This window comes from Anoplophora glabripennis, unplaced genomic scaffold (assembly GCF_000390285.2).
Source record: "Anoplophora glabripennis isolate ALB-LARVAE unplaced genomic scaffold, Agla_2.0 scaffold15, whole genome shotgun sequence".
Taxonomy (NCBI): domain Eukaryota; kingdom Metazoa; phylum Arthropoda; class Insecta; order Coleoptera; family Cerambycidae; genus Anoplophora; species Anoplophora glabripennis.
Genome location: NW_019416279.1, coordinates 2,139,474 through 2,158,142, shown reverse-complemented (window position 1 = coordinate 2,158,142; position 18,669 = coordinate 2,139,474). Strand labels below are relative to the sequence as shown.

Below are 18,669 nucleotides of genomic sequence, written 5' to 3'. Positions count from 1 at the left end.
TTTTTACAACAATCCTTGATTAAATATTGAAAATTTCTCAATAAAAATTTACGAAAAATTAACAGCACTTAAGTGGACTCATTATCTTCAAAATTAGAAAAACGGAATTTAATTTTTAGAAGTTTCTAGCGTATTTTAGTGCCAAGTACCCCGTTTATTAATGGGAACAAAAATATAGTTGACATTAAAAAACTCCCAATTTGTTTTAAATAGTATACCCATACAACTTTATTGCTTGGTCAGTTACAAACGTTAACATACGGTAAATCTAATGTTAGAGATATGCTCGAGATAGACAGGAAAAGTTAACAATTCAAGGCTCGTTTTGAGCTTGAGATGAGTTGACTTCGTCCAGGCTTTTGTGGTAGATGACCACGTCCCTGAAAGCAGAGTTGGGCACGTAGAAGTTGTATTCGTCAATAAGTCTATCGAAAGGATATCCGAAAGCGTAGTTGTCCACGTAGTTGTTGCCAGTACCAATACGATGGAAGTAATAGTCAGTTTCCTGTTTCTTCTGTTGGAAACTGGGAGCCTTGTAAGGGTTCACGATGACGTACATTTGGAAGACTTGACCATTGGGTTTGCCTTTGGGTAGAAGAAGCCTGTTGGGGAAGCCGTAGAAAGCTTCGCTGGCGTCAAGTTGCACTTCTTCTCCATCAGTCAAAGCTCCCAAAACCTAAACAAAATTTATATTTACATTGTCATTTAAATAGAGGGCAACAAGTACGTTCACCTTCTTATAGATGTCTCTGTAAGACGTCCTATCAGGTATGTGCCAATAGAACTGTCTGGAGTTGCGTTCTATCGTGTTCTTGCCTGCCTTAAGCTGCCATATGAACTGATCGAGCTCCATGAAATTGAGTCTGTTCTCTTGCATGTTGATTTTTCTTCCAAACTCGTCATATTTGGGGCCCAAATACACTCTCACCACTGCGTCTTGAGCAGTCTCAGAGTTAACGTTGATTCTGAAAGAGAAAGGCTTGTGGTTAAGTCTCTGTTGTCTAACTCTTATCTGGACATTCTCTTTTTCCAGTTCTTCAGGGGTTAGGTACACCATGTTGGTAGCGTCAGTGTCAAAGTAGTCGAAGTAAGTGGTCAAACGATCAACGTCTATTTTTTCGACCTTCACGCCAGGGAAGGACATCTCTTTGTACGAATAAGGAGGGAGGTTCGTCTTGTATCTCTGGAAAAGTAGTACAATTCTTTTGTAGAACTGGTAGAAGACTGGGTCTCTGGAAGCGGTTTCGAAATGTTCTAAAGCTGATGGCGCGACGTCCAAGTTGTTGAGGGATTGAGGGGCATAGCCCAGAAGGTGGCGCGCGTATATCTGCAAGGGTCCGAAGTATTTGGTGTTGGGGGAGCAGGGATTGCTTTCGATGATATTTCCTAGGATGTCGAAGCCTTCGGGGGTGTACAGCTCTATCTGTTTGCCGTCTTTCTAAAAAAGTCATAGTAAACTTGAATATAATATTACTTCTTTTCTATTACTTACTGTTGGAATGTATCCCCAATCAATGATGTCCCTGATTCTTCTTTCGTAGTCCTTAACCAAGGTATAGCTGTAGCCGTATCTGGACTTGAACGACCATGACTGGCCATAGTTGTAGAAATATTCAGATAACTTTGCGAAATTCGGTCTTGATGGGAACTCTAGGCCATTAGGGTAGGTAAGTGATGGGTAATATCCGGTTTTAACAGGTTCATCCCAATACACCATATCTATTTCGCCAAAGTCGTTAGATAACCTTTCAAGGTAGTACCTTGCCAGTAACTGCTGGTAAAGGTAGTAGTACTGTTCGCCTCTACGATCATTTTTCAGCTTGAACTCTTCACCTGAAAGAAAATGACCTAGTGAGTTGCACAAAGCTCGGATGCGGGCCTTTTTTGATATTTAAGTATCAATATATGACCTCGCCAAGTATTCAAAACATACGTACCATCCATCCAGAAGGGATAATAAACATTGCAGTAGTAGTAAAAGGCGTTGAGACCTATATCTTCGGTGTAATATGACATAGACTGCTCAGGGTGTAGATTCAGATAGTATCCGGAATAGTTAGACACTATTGTGTGCCGTTGCATTTCGTTGCTGTCCTTCAACTTCTGTTTGAAGACTTCCGCTTCTTGTACGACTTCACTACTGAAAAATGCCATGGGTAAAACCTCGTAAATGGCTGGTACGACGAGGCCGTAAGTGTCAGCTCTGAACACCATCGCTACGGACAAGGAGTAGACAAACATGCCAGCATTGACGTGGTTCCTGGCCCACACAGCAGTCTTGTAGAAGGTGTCCCAATCTTTGGCGTAGTAGAAGAGTTTGAACAAGGTTATAGCTTGCTTCAGGTGCACTTCGTTGAGGACCGAGAAGATTCGGTCCCTAGGAAGCAGGCCTTGCTTGTAGAAGGTTAGGAATTGTTTTACCACTTGAGAGTTCTGTAACGGAACATAGTAATGGTTTAGTAATTTGGTTTTAGATTTGTTTGTGTTATTTGCTCACTGTGTAGTCGCTACTTCTTTCCTCAATGGAGTATGTAGTGGCTATCTGCAGCTCGTCTTTGCAGCTGCATATCTGGTTGATGTTTTTGAAGAGCCTCAAGATGTTTTTCTGTCTCTCTAACAGTATTTTATCAGCTACAATAAAGAACAAATTGTTAAAGAGTTATTTTTTTTAACCAAACCAAACTATTTAGCTAATGTTGATAATGAACAATATTCTTCGATAGGTACCTCGGATAGGGTAGGATAGGGACCTTGACTTCATTTGATAAGATTTAAAAAAAAATGTATTTTAGAGTTGGTTTGAATTAGCTTAAATTAAATACGTTTGAAATAGAGTAAAAAATGTTAGAGCTAAAAAAAATAAATGTTTTTTAAAAGAAATTTAGTAGAAAAGGGCAAACATTTTTTTAGATAAAGAAGCGGTTATAGTGAATCTAGTCATGTTTAGAGATTTTAACACTGTTATTTCGAAATGTCATTTCTTCTAAAAGTTTGATGTAAAAATACAGGGTTGCAACTTATTAATTGTCCTATACACGTATCTTTCTTATTTTAAGAGTTACAAAAATGGTTAAATGGGCAAAAATGTACAGAAAATGGCGATCACGGATCCGTTTTTAAATTTTGAAAATTCCGAATAGTTGCGAAGATATTCGAAGAAAACCGATTTTATGCTATTGCTTTTTTTATTCGTATTTCATTTGTTTTCCATAATTTTTAAGCAAGCTCTATGCAGGCCCTAAAAAAAAAACAGGGTGTACACACGAGTACCCGATACTCAGGGCCGGATTGGGAATTTTTTTCGGCCCGAGTTCGATTTTTTATATCGGCCCACTAGTGGCTTTGTAATGGCGCCGCAGGCGAAAATTTTCAAGGTCGCGTTTTCTCCTGGCACCTTTGAATTTTAGTAAAAAGTCCATTTGTACAAATATATAGACTTACACGACAAGTCATCATTCATCCCCTCCCCCCGGTTTTGCGGCTCAAATGGTCGGTTTGGCGGTATTCATTTAATTTTATATAAAAAACACACTTGCGGTAATATTTATAAAAGCACATACGAAAAGTTCTTAAAAAACCTGCCAAATTCAATTTTTGTTGTTGTTGCTTGTTGACTTTGACACTTGATATCTCGGAACTTATGTGACCGATTTGAACCTTCTTTTTTTCAAGTTAAGCGTCTTTCCGAGAACTATTTTTTAGTACTTTGGTATATATTCCAATCCGCAAAACCGCTTCACGAAAGTATTTGTTTATAAAGTCAAAATTTTTCGAAATTTTAAAATCGCTCCAAAAATTATTAAAAAAAAGAAAATTAATATTATAACGATTCTATATGATAGTTAAAGAGTCCAAGTATGTGTAAAAAAATCAGCGCCAATTAAAATGCCTAACTTTAACCTCAGCACTGACGCAAAAACATAACGACATTTCGCGCTAAAATTTAGTAACAAATTGTCTCATACCAAAACTATCAGACCGATTTCGATCGGGTTTTGCGATTTCGTTTTGTAATCCTTTAAAGTACTTACATCTACATTTATAGTAGAATTGGACAATTTCTTACCTATCAGTTGAACGCTTCAAAATTACCTTGATTTTCATCACATTCTCACGCTGTTTTGGCTATATAGCAACAAAAATATTAAATGCGCAGGTATCAAAACAATTCTGTCTTATAGCAAATTTCATAACAAATAATTTCATCAGTAATAGTTTTTTTTTGTAAACTGCATATTTAAGAAGTTATATTGGAAAATGTTAGAAAAAACACGTGATTTGTAAGTATTTTTGCAGTTTTTAATTTTTTCTGCAAATAGCACAACTTTTTTTCTTGGCGCAACCTTATATTTTCATTGTTTATATTATTTTCGACCGATTTTTACTAATATCTAAACTACGTCAAGCAACAGCCATGCCAGTGTGTAATTCTCCTGGACTAATATTAAAAACTTAAAGAGTGGTATACACTGGAGCTAACCGGCCCCCGGAGTGACCGGCCCACCGAGTTTTACTCGGTAACTCGCCGGCCCAATCCGGGCCTGCCGATACTAGAAGGTTAGTAGTAGTCTTAGTAAAATGAGTCCGCAAATTTTCGAGATATATGGTGTCAAAAAAAATGTTTTTAAGTTTTTTGGCGATATCTCAAGAAGTCTTTGAGATACAGATCTCAAATTTTATACACTTATTATCACTAACATTAGCTACTTTTGAGCGATAATTCCATTTTTAATCATATGACAGTGGCGGAGGTTTTAGGATTACGTGAGGTTCTTTTGCCCCTAATTTTTACGACTCTGGGAAAATTGGCATTTTGAAAGCATATTTTAAACCGCCAATATTATTTACACAAAAAAGGTACTCATCACCACAAACTTTAACTCGGACCGTTTTCAAGATAAATGACGTTTTATGATGTAAGGAAAGCAAATAAACAACAAAAATCACAACAGCTGTTGAAAATTGTCTGACCCTATGATAATGCAGGGTGATAATAGAACAGTAAGAATACAGGATATTACTCTGAATGACAATTCCAATGTATAAGGTATGTGTTCTTGTATTAATTATATTTAGACATATCATTTTTAGTTTTTATTTTGTATAATTAAGTAGTTATGTCTGTTGTGTTAGATGCCTGACAAACATTGGTTAGCGATATTTTGTTTAAATTCTAACAACCCCACTGGATTTTGCACCCCTTTAATTGGGTTTTTGTAGAATTCCGTTAATTAATATTCATTGCTACCTAATTGTTATAAGTGTTTAGTTTTAAATCAATTAATAATTTTTGTCAAATTTGCAACGAAAAACTGAAATCAATAAATTAGACAAAACAACTGTTCACAAGGGCATTTTCATATGAAATTGATAAAAAAAAAACGATAAAATAGTAAACTTAATCAACAAACTGATAGCACAATGTTTAAAGCATGGGTGGGTTTTCAGTAAGGTCTTGTAGGGACCGATTTAAATTTAAATTATACAAATATAGCGAAGACTTACTCATCTAACTTTATTTCCTACAAATATTTATGAAAAAAAATCTGCTATGCTAAATTTAAAGTATTATAACGTATTACAAAGCAGGACTAGAAAACTTACACATCTTGAGCTTCCGTAGGCCTGTCCCGAAGTCCTTGGGGGGCGATGGGGTGGCCAGGCATACCACACTCACACATAGCACTAGAACCAGAATCTTCATCTTCACCAAACGGAGTCTGCACTTGTCTCCTCCAACACCACTATTTATACCGCTTGGCGGAATTACGTGGAAGATTTTTATTTATTTTCGAGAAATATGGACAATGACTCCCTTCTGCTTTTTATAAACGCATCAACAAGCTATAATGGTCAGATAAAAGAAGAATAACACCGAGGCGTCGTTGTTTTTTTCAAAGATTAATTCGTTATCACTGTATTTGTTTATTACGCGATTGGCGGATATCAAACGGCATTTGTTGTTGCAATTGTTTTTCGGAAGTTTCAAATATCGACCTCGGTTGAAATAAAAAAATGGAAAGTAACGAAACTTACACAGAAAATATTACTGTTTATACATAAATACGTATTAAATATAGGGTGTCCCTGAAAAGGATGGACAACGCTTGACCACAGGTTCCTTGGATGAAAACAAGACTATTTAGCCTAACTCACCTATATACAAAAGTGCACGCCTACTGAGATATAGCCTTGTAAATATAGAACAGATAACCTAGTTTTTTCAAATAATTTGAAAACTGTTTTTCTTAGAAACTTCAAATTTGGTACACATATTTTTTTATATAAGGGCAATGTAAATGTAAAATTTGGTGATAATACATATACAGGTTGTTCTCTTTCTAGTGCCTGTGCGCCACTGGTTAGCCCGTAACTTTTTGGTATGTTCGCCAATGACGACAGAATTTATATTTTTAAAAATAAGCACTATTTTAGAAGATTTTTTGCCTCTTGCAAAATTTTGATATCGTTTATGGATTTCGAGTAAAATTGGCATATTTTACACATTAAATAATATAAAATCAGTTTAAGATAAATAGAATATTTTAGTACGAGGTGCCATATAACAGAGAAACAAATTCATAACAATAATTAAAAGGTTCTGTGATTTAATTTTAGCTTACTTTGTTTTTTATTGCAATTTATACTTTTGTTGAACAAACTGATATGTTAGTAGTTTTAAATTATTGTGAAGGAAATTGTTGTGCTACTGTTCGAACATATGCTGAAAGATTTCCTAATCGAAGAACTCCAAATCACAGAACATTTGCTAATGCGGAGACACGGCTTCGGGAAACAGGACGTTTTTTACCTGTAACAATAAATCGTGGATAATGTACGGCTGGAATTATTCAGCTAGAGGAACAAATTTTGGAAAGGGTCGAAGAAATTCCTCAATTAAATAAAAGGTGTTTAGCGGCAGAGGTTGGCTTTCAAAAAGTTCCTTTAATGAAGTATTAAAAGACCAGTTATTACCGGTTACAGGTATTACAGGGTACAGGTAGGTATTACAGGTTATTAAAGGTCTAACAGGTAGAGGAAATAATTCCCCTTTAAAATGGCCACCTCGATCCCCGGACCTAAACCCATGTAATTATTTGATTTGGGGAGCGTTGAAGACCACAGTTTAAAACAACTTTTCAGTAAATACAGAAAACGAATATGAGAAAGAATACAACATGAAACTAATGTTATGGGTGGTAATGCACAATTATTGGATAATTTCTAATTTTCGAAGAACTAATGTTTGCGTTTAAGCACAAGAAAGTAACTTTGAGCATTTACTGTAATATTATTTTAATGTGATTACAAATATCAGTTTATTTAAAATGTTAATGTTGACTTTCTTACATTATTAGTTGATATTGTTTATTTAAAATATTAGTGTTGATTTTTATTTTATTGATTGATAATACCAAAAATGTGTAGTTATTTTTTTAATGTGACGTTTTTTCATAATTATTCCTTGCTTTGAGGCTGCAGTTATAAATTATTTTTTATAAATCGGAATTTTTGCCTACATTTAATGTATAAAAAATGCGAATTTTACTCGAAATCTATAAACGATATCGAAATTTTATAAGAGCAAAAAAATCTTCTAAAATAGTGCTTATCTTTAAAAATATAAATTATGTCGTCATTAGCATACACACAAAAAAGTTACGGGATAGCCAGTGGCGCACAGGCACTAGAAATAGAACAACCTGTATATGTATTCTTTCCAAATTCTATATTTATCTTGCCCTTATATAAAAAAATAAGTGTACCAAATTTGAAGTTTCTAAGAAAAATAGTTTTCAAATTATTTGAAAAAAATAGATTATCTATTCTATATTTAGAAAGCTATATCTCAGTAGGCGTGCACTTTTGTATATAGGTAAGTTAGGCTAAATAGTCTTATTTTCATCCAAGGAACCTGTGGTCAATCGTTGTCCATCCTTTTCAGGGTCACCCTGTATATAAATAGGTTTTTTATAAAAGTTTCTTAGTTTTTCATTAGTGAATACTACTTTCGATTCAATTATTACGAAACACCCAAATATTATACCGAATTTTTGGAAATATTTAAAATTTAGTTGAATATCTCAACTTTATATTATTATTTTATATTGCAAGTATCTTAAACACTTTTGTCCAATTACCCAGCCCCACAAAAAAGTTATGTGCCAGAGTACATAGATTTTGTGGATTTTTTTGATGCTGAATCTGACTCCGCATCCTAAAAACTGATTTACCATGGTATTTTTTAGTAAAACGCTAAAATATTGGTATTTACCACCCAAAAAAATGCGTTATGAATGTTTAAAAAATTGAGTCATTAGAGTAAAAATAGGCAAATGTCTAAAAATGAGAAACAAATAATATAAAACTCAACTAAAAGGGCGTAGTTTGTCATCCCTGTAGAATTTAGATCCCGGCCCCGTTAGAATTTAGTTGAGACAGTTTGATATTTGAATGATAAAGTTTATATTTTTAGCTCTAAAATCTTACTCATTTTGTGGGTCTTGTATTTTCCCATTTAAGCGTATGATGTTCTCTCCCAGCTCTATTTTTTTGGAAATAGTTCAGAAACAAACATTTTTTGTGTATTTCTGGTCATCTAATAAGGCCATTTTAATAATAGTTTCTGATTTGAAAATTATTCGATGGCATAAATATGGGAAATTTCTAACCAGTTTAACCCTGTAACTTTAATTTAAGCGAAAATAATTTGAATTTATGTCGGTCTAAATAAAATATGACCTTCTTGCTAAGCATTTGGCATTGTTTAAATGAATAGTGCGTAGACGCCCTCCATATTTGAACCCATTGGATTTGTTTGGGTACTATTTATTCTGCAAACATAGAAATAGAAATCTTTTGGTTGATTCTTTTTTTGTAAATGACTAAAAAAATATATAATTTCAAAACACAATATTTGATACTCTTGTTAGTTTTCGATTTAATATTTTGTTTTATTTATGTTATCAATTCTGAATGAATTTAGTTTCTTCAATTTTTTTCGTAGGATGCAACCTTTTTGAGGAAAAAATAAAACATATTTTATTGTAGGTTTTGTTAATCTTTTATTTAAAGGTACAAATAGAAATTTTCGGATCACCCCAAAAAATGCGCATTTATCCCTCCAATGCGTTTTTCAAATTTCGATTCAATATTTTTAAAACATTGAAATAATTGATAAAAATAAATAAAAAGTTAATAATTTTACATTATATCTCGAGAACGAAGCATATTTCGACTTATGTTTATATGAACTTTTTTTCATAAAATAACTTCGGAAACCACTCTTTAAAATATTTCGCACTTATTTACAAACACCCTGTATATGTAGGTATCTGCATAATAGTATGAAACAAAAAGGGAAGTACCTATTTTTCTACATTAAACGCTTTATATGGAATTTATCATAAAATATACAGGGTGATTCACAACTTATCCAAACAAATTTGTGAATAGATGCGGCATGAGAAATGGAGTCAATATCGTAAAAAATTTTTTTTAAATCCTTATAAATAGTTTCCGAAAAAATTATTGACTTACAACCAGTTGGACGACTGTAGTCTTTAAAGTCATTCGCAATACACGTGGAGAGCCACGTGGTCTCAGCGAATACTGAAATTACAATCGTCGTTGCGATAGTGTTTACAAAAGATTTTTAGTAGTTAGTGTCAAAAATAGCTACTCGGAGTTGATGGATATCGTTTTAATATATGGAAGACAACATTTGTATTATGGTGAATTATTTCTATTATAGCAAAGCAAAACAAGGTGTTAGTTCGTAGAAATGGAGTAAGACGGACCCAAATGTGTTTACACGTCGGTGGACAAAATTTTGAAGAGGTGTTGTAACATCAGGTAGCCAAATTATTTTATTATTTAAAACCACAAATTAATTTTAATTTACAAAGTTTTTGTCCGTTTTTATCACACTGCCGCCATGTCGGTCGCATTGTGTGAGGTCAGGTTTTACAGTGGACCAGTTTCCAGTACCGTGCAGAAATGTATTTTTAAATCATTTTCGAACTACCCTTTCATTTTTTCTTTACGAAATTGTATTTGTAAGAGTCCCCAGTACATCCAAAATATTTTTTTTGGATAAGTTCTGAATCAGCTTGAATAGATGTAGTACGTAATAACAAGTACCAGCAAAAGTTAACAAAATAATAATTTCTTACTCATAAGAAAAATGACCGTTCAGCATTTATCGAGTTCACAGGCGCATATCTAAAATAGTCGAAGTTTTTAATAGATGTTATTTTTACTAATGGTGAAGGCATCAACTACTTCACATTTTAGTAATTCCACTATTCGTGTCATTGTACAATAACATGTACATGTCTGCCTCTGATTTGAAGCTTCGCATCGATCAATTTATTCCATACCCTAATGCCTGCCCTGTCGTTTTGGCGTGCCGGTAAAATCCTAGTTTTTGTGCGTGTGTGAGTCAGTTTGACGTTTTGCTTGATCAAGCGTATGGCACATGTTTTTATGGCAGTCAGTAGGAATGTATATTATGAGCATAGAGCGGCACACGGCTTGGCCACAAATTTAGCCTATTTCTGCTGCTACAACGCGTTTTACCGCTTACTAGCATAATATAGATTACTAATGTTTATTTATTTGACTGTCGCCACAAAATTTCCGATGTCTAGTCATTATTAACTTTGCACCTATCCTATTTATGGCATTGATAAATTTTTTCGTAGTACAACAAAAGCTTAGAAACAAAAATATTCTTTCGTTTCTAAGCTATTGTCAAAAATAATTTAATATTTCTAATTTCAATACCATGTAACTTCTAAACGTGGGCAATATTTTTTATCTGATTTTTTTTATACTTGCCGTGATTCACCCTGTATACCTATAAATTATGGTGTATCGTGACCATATTATGACGTTGCACATGCAACAGTTTGAAGGTATATTCACCCCTAGGAAAACTCACAACAAACTTCAATTTTATCTTTCAAAGCCATCTACATACGAGCATTCGTATGATTACCTGCAAGCAACTAGCACAGCACCTTTCTGCAGTTAAAAGTCACCCCTTAAATAATGTGTAAGGTAAGTTACATAATCTTTTTTACACTATTCTTTTCTTTAGCATCAGAACAAATTATTTTTTAAGTAGTCGAATGGCTAGTCAGGATAGAGAAAGCAGCAGAGACAACAGACACACTCCTATGAGTCAAATTTCTTGCATAACCGTCACTACTCTGATAGTGGTTTCTCTGGCAAATCTGATACTCCTCCTTACCATAGTCCTGGAATCGATGAAGAAATGCAACCAGAATGTTTTTGACATGTCCGAACATCTACGAAATAGACCTGGGAAAAGCCTGATGTCTCTAGTGGCAGGGAGAGCCCAAGATGAGACGACCGAACACAAGCATATGGCAGCTTTATGCTTGATAAAATACAACAGGTAGGCGTTAAAAGCTTTAGTATAACGATATTTAAAACATTGTTCGAAAAAAATCACCTGATTAAGAAGTCCCTCAGGGATCTATTTCAGGCCCTCTTAGCTTAGCTTAGCAGGTAAATGACTTATTTTATTCTAGGGTTCTTCTGATCTGCGGTACCACCATCATAAGCAAGTTCTGGGTGCTCACGGCAGCTCACTGCTGCGAACTGGTGAAATCGTATCCTCTGGAGAAGGTAAAGATTTCGAGTAACTCAGCAAAATGGAGGAACGGCGTAGCGCATGACGTGGAAGCGATAATGCGGCACGCGAATTACTCGCAAAGAACTGTGTCGCACAACCTTTGTCTTGTGAAAGTGAAGACGCCGTTCGTTGACAGTTTGGAGGTTCCAATAGCTCTAGCAGGATCAAGGTAGCTTAACTAGATTTAATAACATACGGGGTGTTAATTTCTTATGCAAACACATAGTCGATAGTGCCTCGTATATTTCGAGGTTCAATAGTCATCACAACGGTGAAGATTTAACTTAAATAAAGCGTAAACGTAAATATTATTTTAATTTTAGACCTAAAAATGTGCAACATAGTTAATGTTTTGACTGTTTATTTACATTTACATTCAAATGTATAAAAGGTCACAGATATTCAATATATCACTAATTTCTTGCAGTGATTTGTGGTGTTCTAAAATTATTATACTGTCAACAAAATTATCTCATTAAAAATACGAATCGCATGTGTAGGTAATAAAAAATAAATGACTCAGACATGTTTACAAATGTGTGAATAAAAATTGATTCAACGCATACCTACTGGATCTCCGGAAACAAATGAACCATATTTCAAAGCTTCTCTGGATGAAAATAAACCTGTAATTTTTTATTCTCGTCTACTACTGGATATCACAAAAGGATTCCAAGTACCTCACAATATTTAGTAGTAGTCAAATAATTATGTGTTAATAAAAAAGATTGCGAGGAATTTGACATTTGAATAAATGAAGTGCCTAAATACAAAGTACAAACTATAAAATCAGCTTAACAAAATGATTTAAATTTATATTTGAATTTGTTAATATTAAATATTATAAAATCATCAGGAAGAAAATTGTATAAATTAATAGAATTATAAGCAAGACACCTTTGAAATAAGGCATTTTTCTTATAAAATAAAAACATATTTTAGGTTTACTAGAATTCTATCGCCAAGCCCATAATATTTTTGAGAATAAAAAAGCTTATTTTTAATTGGATCAAAGCCTTATGTCCTTTGTTTTTATTTTCATCAACGAGATGATTAAGGTAGTTGATAAACTATATCCTTTCCTGAAGCCAAATTTAGGAAAAGACTGTTACAAAATAGGCATAATTAATTATACCGAGTGGGGCATTTATCTTGAGACAAAATATCTCAATTGGACTCGATCATTTCGAAAACAATTCCAGACAAAAATTGTACGGCACCAAGGAGGTCATTGAAAGGTCCATATTATGACTTCCGGTCTAGACCAGAAATAAGTAGTGTTTTCAGACCGGAAGTAGATTTTTTTTAATGGAAACGCCCATTTTTTACCACGGATTTCGATTGAAAAACGGAAGAATACTTTGTTCTTATTATTTCTTCGGTTTAACCCATATTTTGGCCATAAAATGGTCTTAAAAACAAAAAAAAACAAGAATCTTCAGACAACGCAGTATCACTTTTTAAAAAAAATGTTTCATACAAAAGTTGTAGGGTGAAAACGGGGCTATCGTGACATGACCTTGAAAATGACCTTGACCTTGACTTCAAGGTCGTTTTAATATCAAATATACACTTCAGTTTTCAGCAAATCACAAAAATCTTCAGAGACCTGAAGAAAACTACTACGTCGTTATTCCTGGATGGTGCTAAAAGTAGTTAATAATTATACAGTTTTTTGACCTTAAAATGACCTTGATATCTGATCTTGTTCTCGAGGTTAAGTTCATATCTTATTATAGTCAAGGTCAAGGTAATTTGAAGGTCATGCCAATATAGTCACTTTTTAAAAAGTGATCCCAACAAGGTATCACTTTGTCTCAAGATTCTTGTTTTTTTTGTTTTTATGGGTTAAATCGAAAAAATAATATGAATAAAAAGTATTTTTTCGTTTTTTAATAGAAATCCGAGGTAAAAAATGGGCGTTTCTATTTAATAAAATCAACTTCCGGTCTGAAAGCACCACTTCCGCTCTAGACCGGAAGTCGTAATATGGACCTTTCCATGGCTCCCTCGATGCCCTACAATTTTTGTCTGAAACTTTTTTCGAAGTAATCGAGTCCAACCGAGATATTATTTTGTCTCAAGATAAATGCTCCACCCGGTATAGTATTCCTTCAAAAATTTTGGAAAAAAATGTACTAATTATTTTAAGAACAGAAAAGATTATTCTTTTTGGGTACAAGCAAACCAACTGTACTATTTCATATGCGAGAAATATTTTTGCTGAATACAGCAAGTAATGAGTAACATAAAGGGACTGCAATATTTTAACATAGTGGGGGATATACATATTATCAACACCAAATATGTTGGTTTTAATGCTGTCAAACATGAATGACCCACATTTACAGTAACTACAACAAATTTAAAAGATAGACTAATATTTCCTTTATTATTATTATTATTATTATAGTTTATTTGATCATAAAAAAAAGACTTGGTTTATCTAAATGGAACACCCAATACATTTAATCAAAATCGGTTGCAGAATTCTACTTTCTATCTGTCCATATTACACATCTCTATACCTACATCTTTTAATTTTGCTGTTATTGATGGTTTTTGTGATAAGTAACTAAAATGATGCAATTTCTGCCTGCAAAATTGCTAGCAAACTTAAAAACTAAACAACCATTATGTCAGTTTTCATTTGCTGTTAATTTGGGTATCTTTCATTAAAAATGTTGCATGTTATATTTATAATTCCATTTCACTGCTCATGAATAAATAATAAACTTAAATTATCAGCATTTGAATACGTATTGTTTTCCATTTTTTTCAAATCATTATTTAACTAATTGCAAGTATCACTGTCAGATTAACAGCAAATGATGACTTATGGCGTACTGGTTGTTTTGTTTTTAAGTTTGCTAGCAATTTCACAGCCATCCTCGCAAGAAATTGGATCAATGGAAACTGTAATAAGTAATAGGCATTCCCTCATCTCCCTCTCAAATATAAATACAAATAGGCAATTTTGAATTAGGTTATCGAAAAGCATTTTTTTTTTAAAGAATTGAAATATCTAAAAGACCGTTAGAGATAGACAAAGGGAAGCTTGATAAAAGTTCCCCTAAAATTAAGCGTAGAATCCAAATATGCAAAAATATACAGGGCGTTCCATTTAAAATAAGCAAGTAGATGGCGATTTCCGGTATAACCGAAAGTGCTATAACAATGGCATTATTTTATTTAAAAAGAATACCCACGGAAACCCTAGGGCGCAAAATTCAAATCGAAGTAGTCTCTGAAATATTCTAATGGGCCGTCGCGCTAAGACAACCTGTATATACAGTGTGTCCCACTTAACATTAGCATTAGCCTCCCATGTAAAATTTTATTTACTGACCGATTTGTTTCAACTTTTTTTTTTATTTAATAGATCAGAAAAAGAAGTAGAATGTATAATTTCTCTATTTTCGTGGTCAAAGTCATGGCCAACTGAGTCACGTTTTATAGGAAGAAAAAACGATTTTTTTGACAAAAACTGCACCGGATTCTTATTCAGGACTATGAAACAAAAAAAAATTAAAACAAATCGGTCAATAAATAAAAATTTTACATGGGTGGCTAATGTTTAAGTGGGACACACTGTATATACAAACAAATCTAATAAAAAATATTTACACACGTTCCAGATACAAATACATCGCCAACACGACCGCCACCACCATGGGCTGGAGTTCCAAGAACGGCGTCTACGAGTCGGACCAACTCTACAGCTCCAAAGTCACCTTGGTGCCGTTCTCCACGTGCAAGGGTATCAACAACCTGAACATTGACGACACCATGGTGTGCGCTTGGAATCAAGCGAAGCTGGATTGTAGTTATGACTCCGGAGGGCCTCTTTTTCAGAACAACCTGGTGATCGGGATAGTGTCCTTCGAGACGGACTGTGCCAGCGGGGACTATCCGAGGGTGTACACCAGGATATCCTACTTCGAGAAGTGGATCGGACATGTGGAGGAGGTCCGGAAGGAGAAGATAGGCGCCAGGTTTAAAAGTTCCGAGTTTGTTAATTTTTTAATGAATTTTTAATGTCAAGGTGATTTTTAGCAAAAAATACATAGTTGTACTTAAGGAGGTTTATCGGGTACAGAGGTACGTCTATAGTCTAACGAGAGTTTCTGCAGATTCGCACGTGACTAAAGTAGTAAGCTTTTAGATTTGGCAACGTTGCATTTGGCTGGCTTTGTTTGGATGCCTAAGCTTGGAGCTGGAGCTAAATATACACCATATGTCACACCAGCGAATTTCAAATAATACGCTACTTCGAGAACCGCGACGTTGCCGCTATCACGCATATGGAGGTTAAGTTAGTCAACGACAGCAGTTTGAAGGAGAATTGTTATAAATTATGTATTCTATAAGCACCTAATCGATTTCTACGACCTGTCATACGATTCCTTAGATATCGCTTTCCTATTATGCAAGTTGCTGTGTAAACTGTTCGTTAATTGTTGCGCATTCTAAGTAGAAAGACCAAAAAAATTTTTTTTTTAAAATTCCAAATCAGATAAACCTCCTTAAATAAGCCATTTGAAGAGAAGATTCCTTGAAGAAAAATTCGTATGAACTTCGAGAATCACTAATCTTAGTCGTTTACAATATTCTAACCACATTTTTTATTCAATTTTAAAGATATTAAACTAATTCGAATATCTTTTGCCTAAATTTCCGATATCGAAGAACATTGTTCGACTTCATTTGAAAAAAAAATTATAATTATTACTATTAAAAAAAATTCGTGGATAATTATAATAAAGTTAAATATTACCTCCTTATAAAAGTTTATAATGTCCTTTAAACTTCAATAAAATAAGCAGTTTTAAATTTTATCACAAGAATTTTCGTTAATATACACACTGTATCAGTTAAATGGAATAAATTTAATAATAAATAAATGGGGGCGTGTTCGAAAAAACGCCCTGTATATTATTCAATTTTTGAATTCTTCAGAAAATTCTAGACATATTTCATGCATCCTATACCTATCTTCAACTGTTTCGAAAATATTAAGTGTTTTCAGATTTTATGCAAAAATTAACATAAAAAAAAATTATTTGATTACAGAAATTCGCTACAACACACTAAAAACCTAATAACTAATACTGTTTATTTACTGATAATGTAAAAAAGTAAAAAAAAAAAAACATTAATGTCAGTGTAGGAGATGTTCAAAATGCTCGCCGCGAAGTCTTGGCAGCATTCTATTCTTAAATAGAAATTTCTTCCAACGTTACTCAACATCTCAAGCGTGACCGACCTAATCACAAGCGTTATTCGTCTTCTTAAGTCAGCGAAGTCGAGGGGTTTAGTTTTGTATACAATACTTTTGACATATCCTCATAAAAAGTCTAATGGTGTCAGATCAGGGGATCGTGTTGGCTATTCCATCGATCCTCGCCTCCCTATCCACCGATTTGGAAATATTCGGTTGAGGTACTGCTGGACATTGATTTGGTAATGGTGCGGTGCTCTGTCTTGCTGAAACCATATCATATTCGCTGGAAATTGTGGGTTTGCTGGATCAGGATATAAGTTTGTCAAAGTTGCTACGATATTATTTTGGAGCAGTGCTAAATAATTATCGCCATTCAAATTGCCATCAATGAAGAAGGGACCTATGATATGATCTCCAACAATTCCTGCCCAAACATTATCCTTTTCAGGGTATTGCGTATGTTCTTCTGTAATCCAGTGAGGATTTTCATTAGACCACTAGCGGCAATTTTGACGATTAGCATGACCTTGAAGTGCAAAATTGCACTAATCAGAATACAAAGCATAATTGTTATCTACACATTGCCATCATTTGTTCACAAAAATACGTTCTTCTATCAAAATCGTCTTCCATGAGCTCCTGAAATGGTTTCATTTTATAGGGATGCATTTTATTTTCTTTTAATATTCGATTAATCGATTAATGGCTAATATCGAACATTGGGGCTGCTTTTCGACTAAAAGTATGTGGGTTTTCCTCAAACTCAAGCGTAATATCCAATTTGATATCATCACTTATTGCATTGGCACCTGCTTTTTATCTGCCTTACATGTCAAAAAGGAACGCTGAAATGGTTTTTGCTTACTTTCTCATTATCAAGGGCTAAATGGGAAATAAATATTGAGTGTGTTATAGCGAATTTCTGTAATCAAATAATTTTCTTTTTTTGATTGAATTTTTGCAATAAATCTGAAAACACTTAATATTTCCGAAACAGTTATAGGACATTGTACAAGAAGTTTGTCTAGAATTTTGTGAAGAATCCAAAAATTGAATAATATGTGTTGCATATAAAATAAGAAAGTGGGTATTGACCACTGTTACATGACACACCCCGTATACAAAGTTTTTGTTGAAAAAATGCGCTACTAAAAATAGCATTCGACGTGTCCGACGTGTTTTTTCGAACACGCCCCCATTTATTATAGAATTTATTCCATTTGACTGATACACACTGTACATATACTCGTAGCTGCTGATATAACTCTGTGTAGACATTCAGCCCTATGCTATAAAAACATTGAAATTAATTTCAACCTTGAAGTGATTTCAATGAAAATTGATTTGTTCTTCAATTTTGGAGAAAATTGGTATGCACTAAGAACACTTGATTAGAAAACCTTGACATTAAAATTGATTGAAATTTATTTCAAGTGTACTTGTGGCAACGTCGCTATTTGCTATAGGGAGATACTGGTGACTATGGAAACAATCTTTATGAACAGAAACGGTGACATCAGTTAAAAATTTTATTATAAGATTCTTAATCATCAATTTTGTTATTCTGAATTTATTAATTGTATATAAACGGTAAGTATCACAACATAAAATGGTGAAGCAGTTAACAATCTTTCTGTTGAAATAAATAAAGAAAATCATAGCCAACAAAGAAGTACTGCCGATTGGAAGCGGGCATAACATATTTCCATATTGGTGTGTCACTTAAAATTAAATGTTGCTTATCAGATATAATTTACATTTATATTTCATTATCTACACA

General features: G+C 33.7%; 2 protein-coding genes across 2 annotated transcripts; one reads left to right on the top strand and one right to left on the bottom strand.

Annotated features, from left to right (window-relative positions):
- Window positions 1-199: 199 nt before the first annotated feature.
- On the bottom strand, window positions 200-5,736 carry LOC108905434 (hexamerin). Its single transcript, XM_018708284.2, has 6 exons — window positions 5,605-5,736; window positions 2,498-2,631; window positions 1,938-2,433; window positions 1,493-1,833; window positions 734-1,438; window positions 200-676 (listed from the first exon to the last, which is right to left on the bottom strand). The coding sequence occupies exons 1-6, from the start codon at window positions 5,702-5,704 to the stop codon at window positions 314-316; spliced, it is 2,139 nt and encodes a 712-aa protein (XP_018563800.1). The 5' UTR covers window positions 5,705-5,736; the 3' UTR covers window positions 200-313.
- Window positions 5,737-11,135: 5,399 nt separating this feature from the next.
- On the top strand, window positions 11,136-15,830 carry LOC108905120 (trypsin epsilon-like). The gene is made up of 4 exons (XM_018707898.1): window positions 11,136-11,425; window positions 11,562-11,834; window positions 15,304-15,675; window positions 15,722-15,830. Exons 1-4 carry the CDS (start codon window positions 11,136-11,138, stop codon window positions 15,828-15,830), a joined length of 1,044 nt encoding a protein of 347 aa, XP_018563414.1.
- Window positions 15,831-18,669: the final 2,839 nt, after the last annotated feature.

Bases quoted from the DNA above. Each gene is read 5' to 3' on its own strand.
- LOC108905120 (XM_018707898.1), top strand. From the start codon at position 11,136: ATGGCTAGTCAGGATAGAGAAAGCAGCAGAGACAACAGACACACTCCT. The intron at 11,426-11,561 runs GTAGGCGTTAAA...ATTTTATTCTAG, and splicing joins TGCTTGATAAAATACAACAG to GGTTCTTCTGATCTGCGGTA. The intron at 11,835-15,303 runs GTAGCTTAACTA...CACACGTTCCAG, and splicing joins ATAGCTCTAGCAGGATCAAG to ATACAAATACATCGCCAACA.
- LOC108905434 (XM_018708284.2), bottom strand. From the start codon at position 5,704: ATGAAGATTCTGGTTCTAGTGCTATGTGTGAGTGTGGTATGCCTGGCC. The intron at 2,434-2,497 runs GTGAGCAAATAA...GTTCCGTTACAG, and splicing joins AAAGAAGTAGCGACTACACA to AACTCTCAAGTGGTAAAACA. The intron at 1,834-1,937 runs GTACGTATGTTT...ATTTTCTTTCAG, and splicing joins TTATCCCTTCTGGATGGATG to GTGAAGAGTTCAAGCTGAAA.